Raw genomic sequence first — 589 nt, forward strand, 5'->3', positions numbered from 1 at the left:
GTTCTATGTGATGGATGAGTACAGAGGTAAAAACAACTCACCTGCTTCTCAAGTCTAAGTTTAATTATATCTCAGAGGCTTCTTTATTAAAAAGCTCTTTCCTGTTTTCTTTTTTTAGGGCTGGGCATCGGTTCGGAGATCCTGCGACACCTCAGTGATGTGAGTGTGTTTACTGAACCAAAGCTCTCAGTACAGTATTTAAATAATATTATATCAGCGTCTCGTCTGATCTGTGGTCTGTCCCTTTTGACTCCAGCTGGCGATGAAGACGCGCTGCACCGGCATGATGTTTGTGGTGGCGGAGAACAACGAGCCGTCCGTCCAGTTCTACAAGCGTCGCGGTGCTGAGGACCTCTCCCAGGAGGAGGGCTGGAGGCTGTTCCGGTTCGACAAGGACAGCCTCGTCAAGATGGCCACCCCGGCTGAGGAGTGACGCAGGTCCGGCGCGGCAGAGGAGGGAGAGGAGGCAGCGGGAGAGTCTGGCCTCTGTGACCGACTCCTCGGCTCTCCTCTCCAGTCAGACGAGGTTCAGCTTTTTAAAAGGGGGAAACCTGTATCACAGTAACGTGGTTTTGTGTGTGTGTGTGTG

General features: G+C 51.8%; 1 protein-coding gene across 1 annotated transcript; it reads left to right on the forward strand.

The window, feature by feature from the left end:
* The first annotated feature begins 6 nt into the window (after window positions 1–6).
* LOC111660253 (diamine acetyltransferase 1-like) lies at window positions 7–542 on the forward strand. Its single transcript, XM_023413456.2, has 3 exons — window positions 7–26; window positions 119–159; window positions 257–542. The coding sequence occupies exons 1-3, from the start codon at window positions 11–13 to the stop codon at window positions 431–433; spliced, it is 234 nt and encodes a 77-aa protein (XP_023269224.2). The 5' UTR covers window positions 7–10; the 3' UTR covers window positions 434–542.
* The last annotated feature ends 47 nt before the right edge of the window (window positions 543–589 follow it).

The sequence above is a fragment of the Seriola lalandi genome, unplaced genomic scaffold (assembly GCF_002814215.2).
Source record: "Seriola lalandi dorsalis isolate HSWRI2012SDOR001 ecotype SW California unplaced genomic scaffold, Sedor1 jcf7180001987973, whole genome shotgun sequence".
In the NCBI taxonomy this organism is placed as follows: domain Eukaryota; kingdom Metazoa; phylum Chordata; class Actinopteri; order Carangiformes; family Carangidae; genus Seriola; species Seriola lalandi.

What these genes read in the sequence shown, in the direction of transcription:
- LOC111660253 (XM_023413456.2), top strand. An exon ending in TCCTGCGACACCTCAGTGAT is followed by an intron (nt 160 to 256) that starts GTGAGTGTGTTT and finishes TTTTGACTCCAG; the next exon opens with CTGGCGATGAAGACGCGCTG.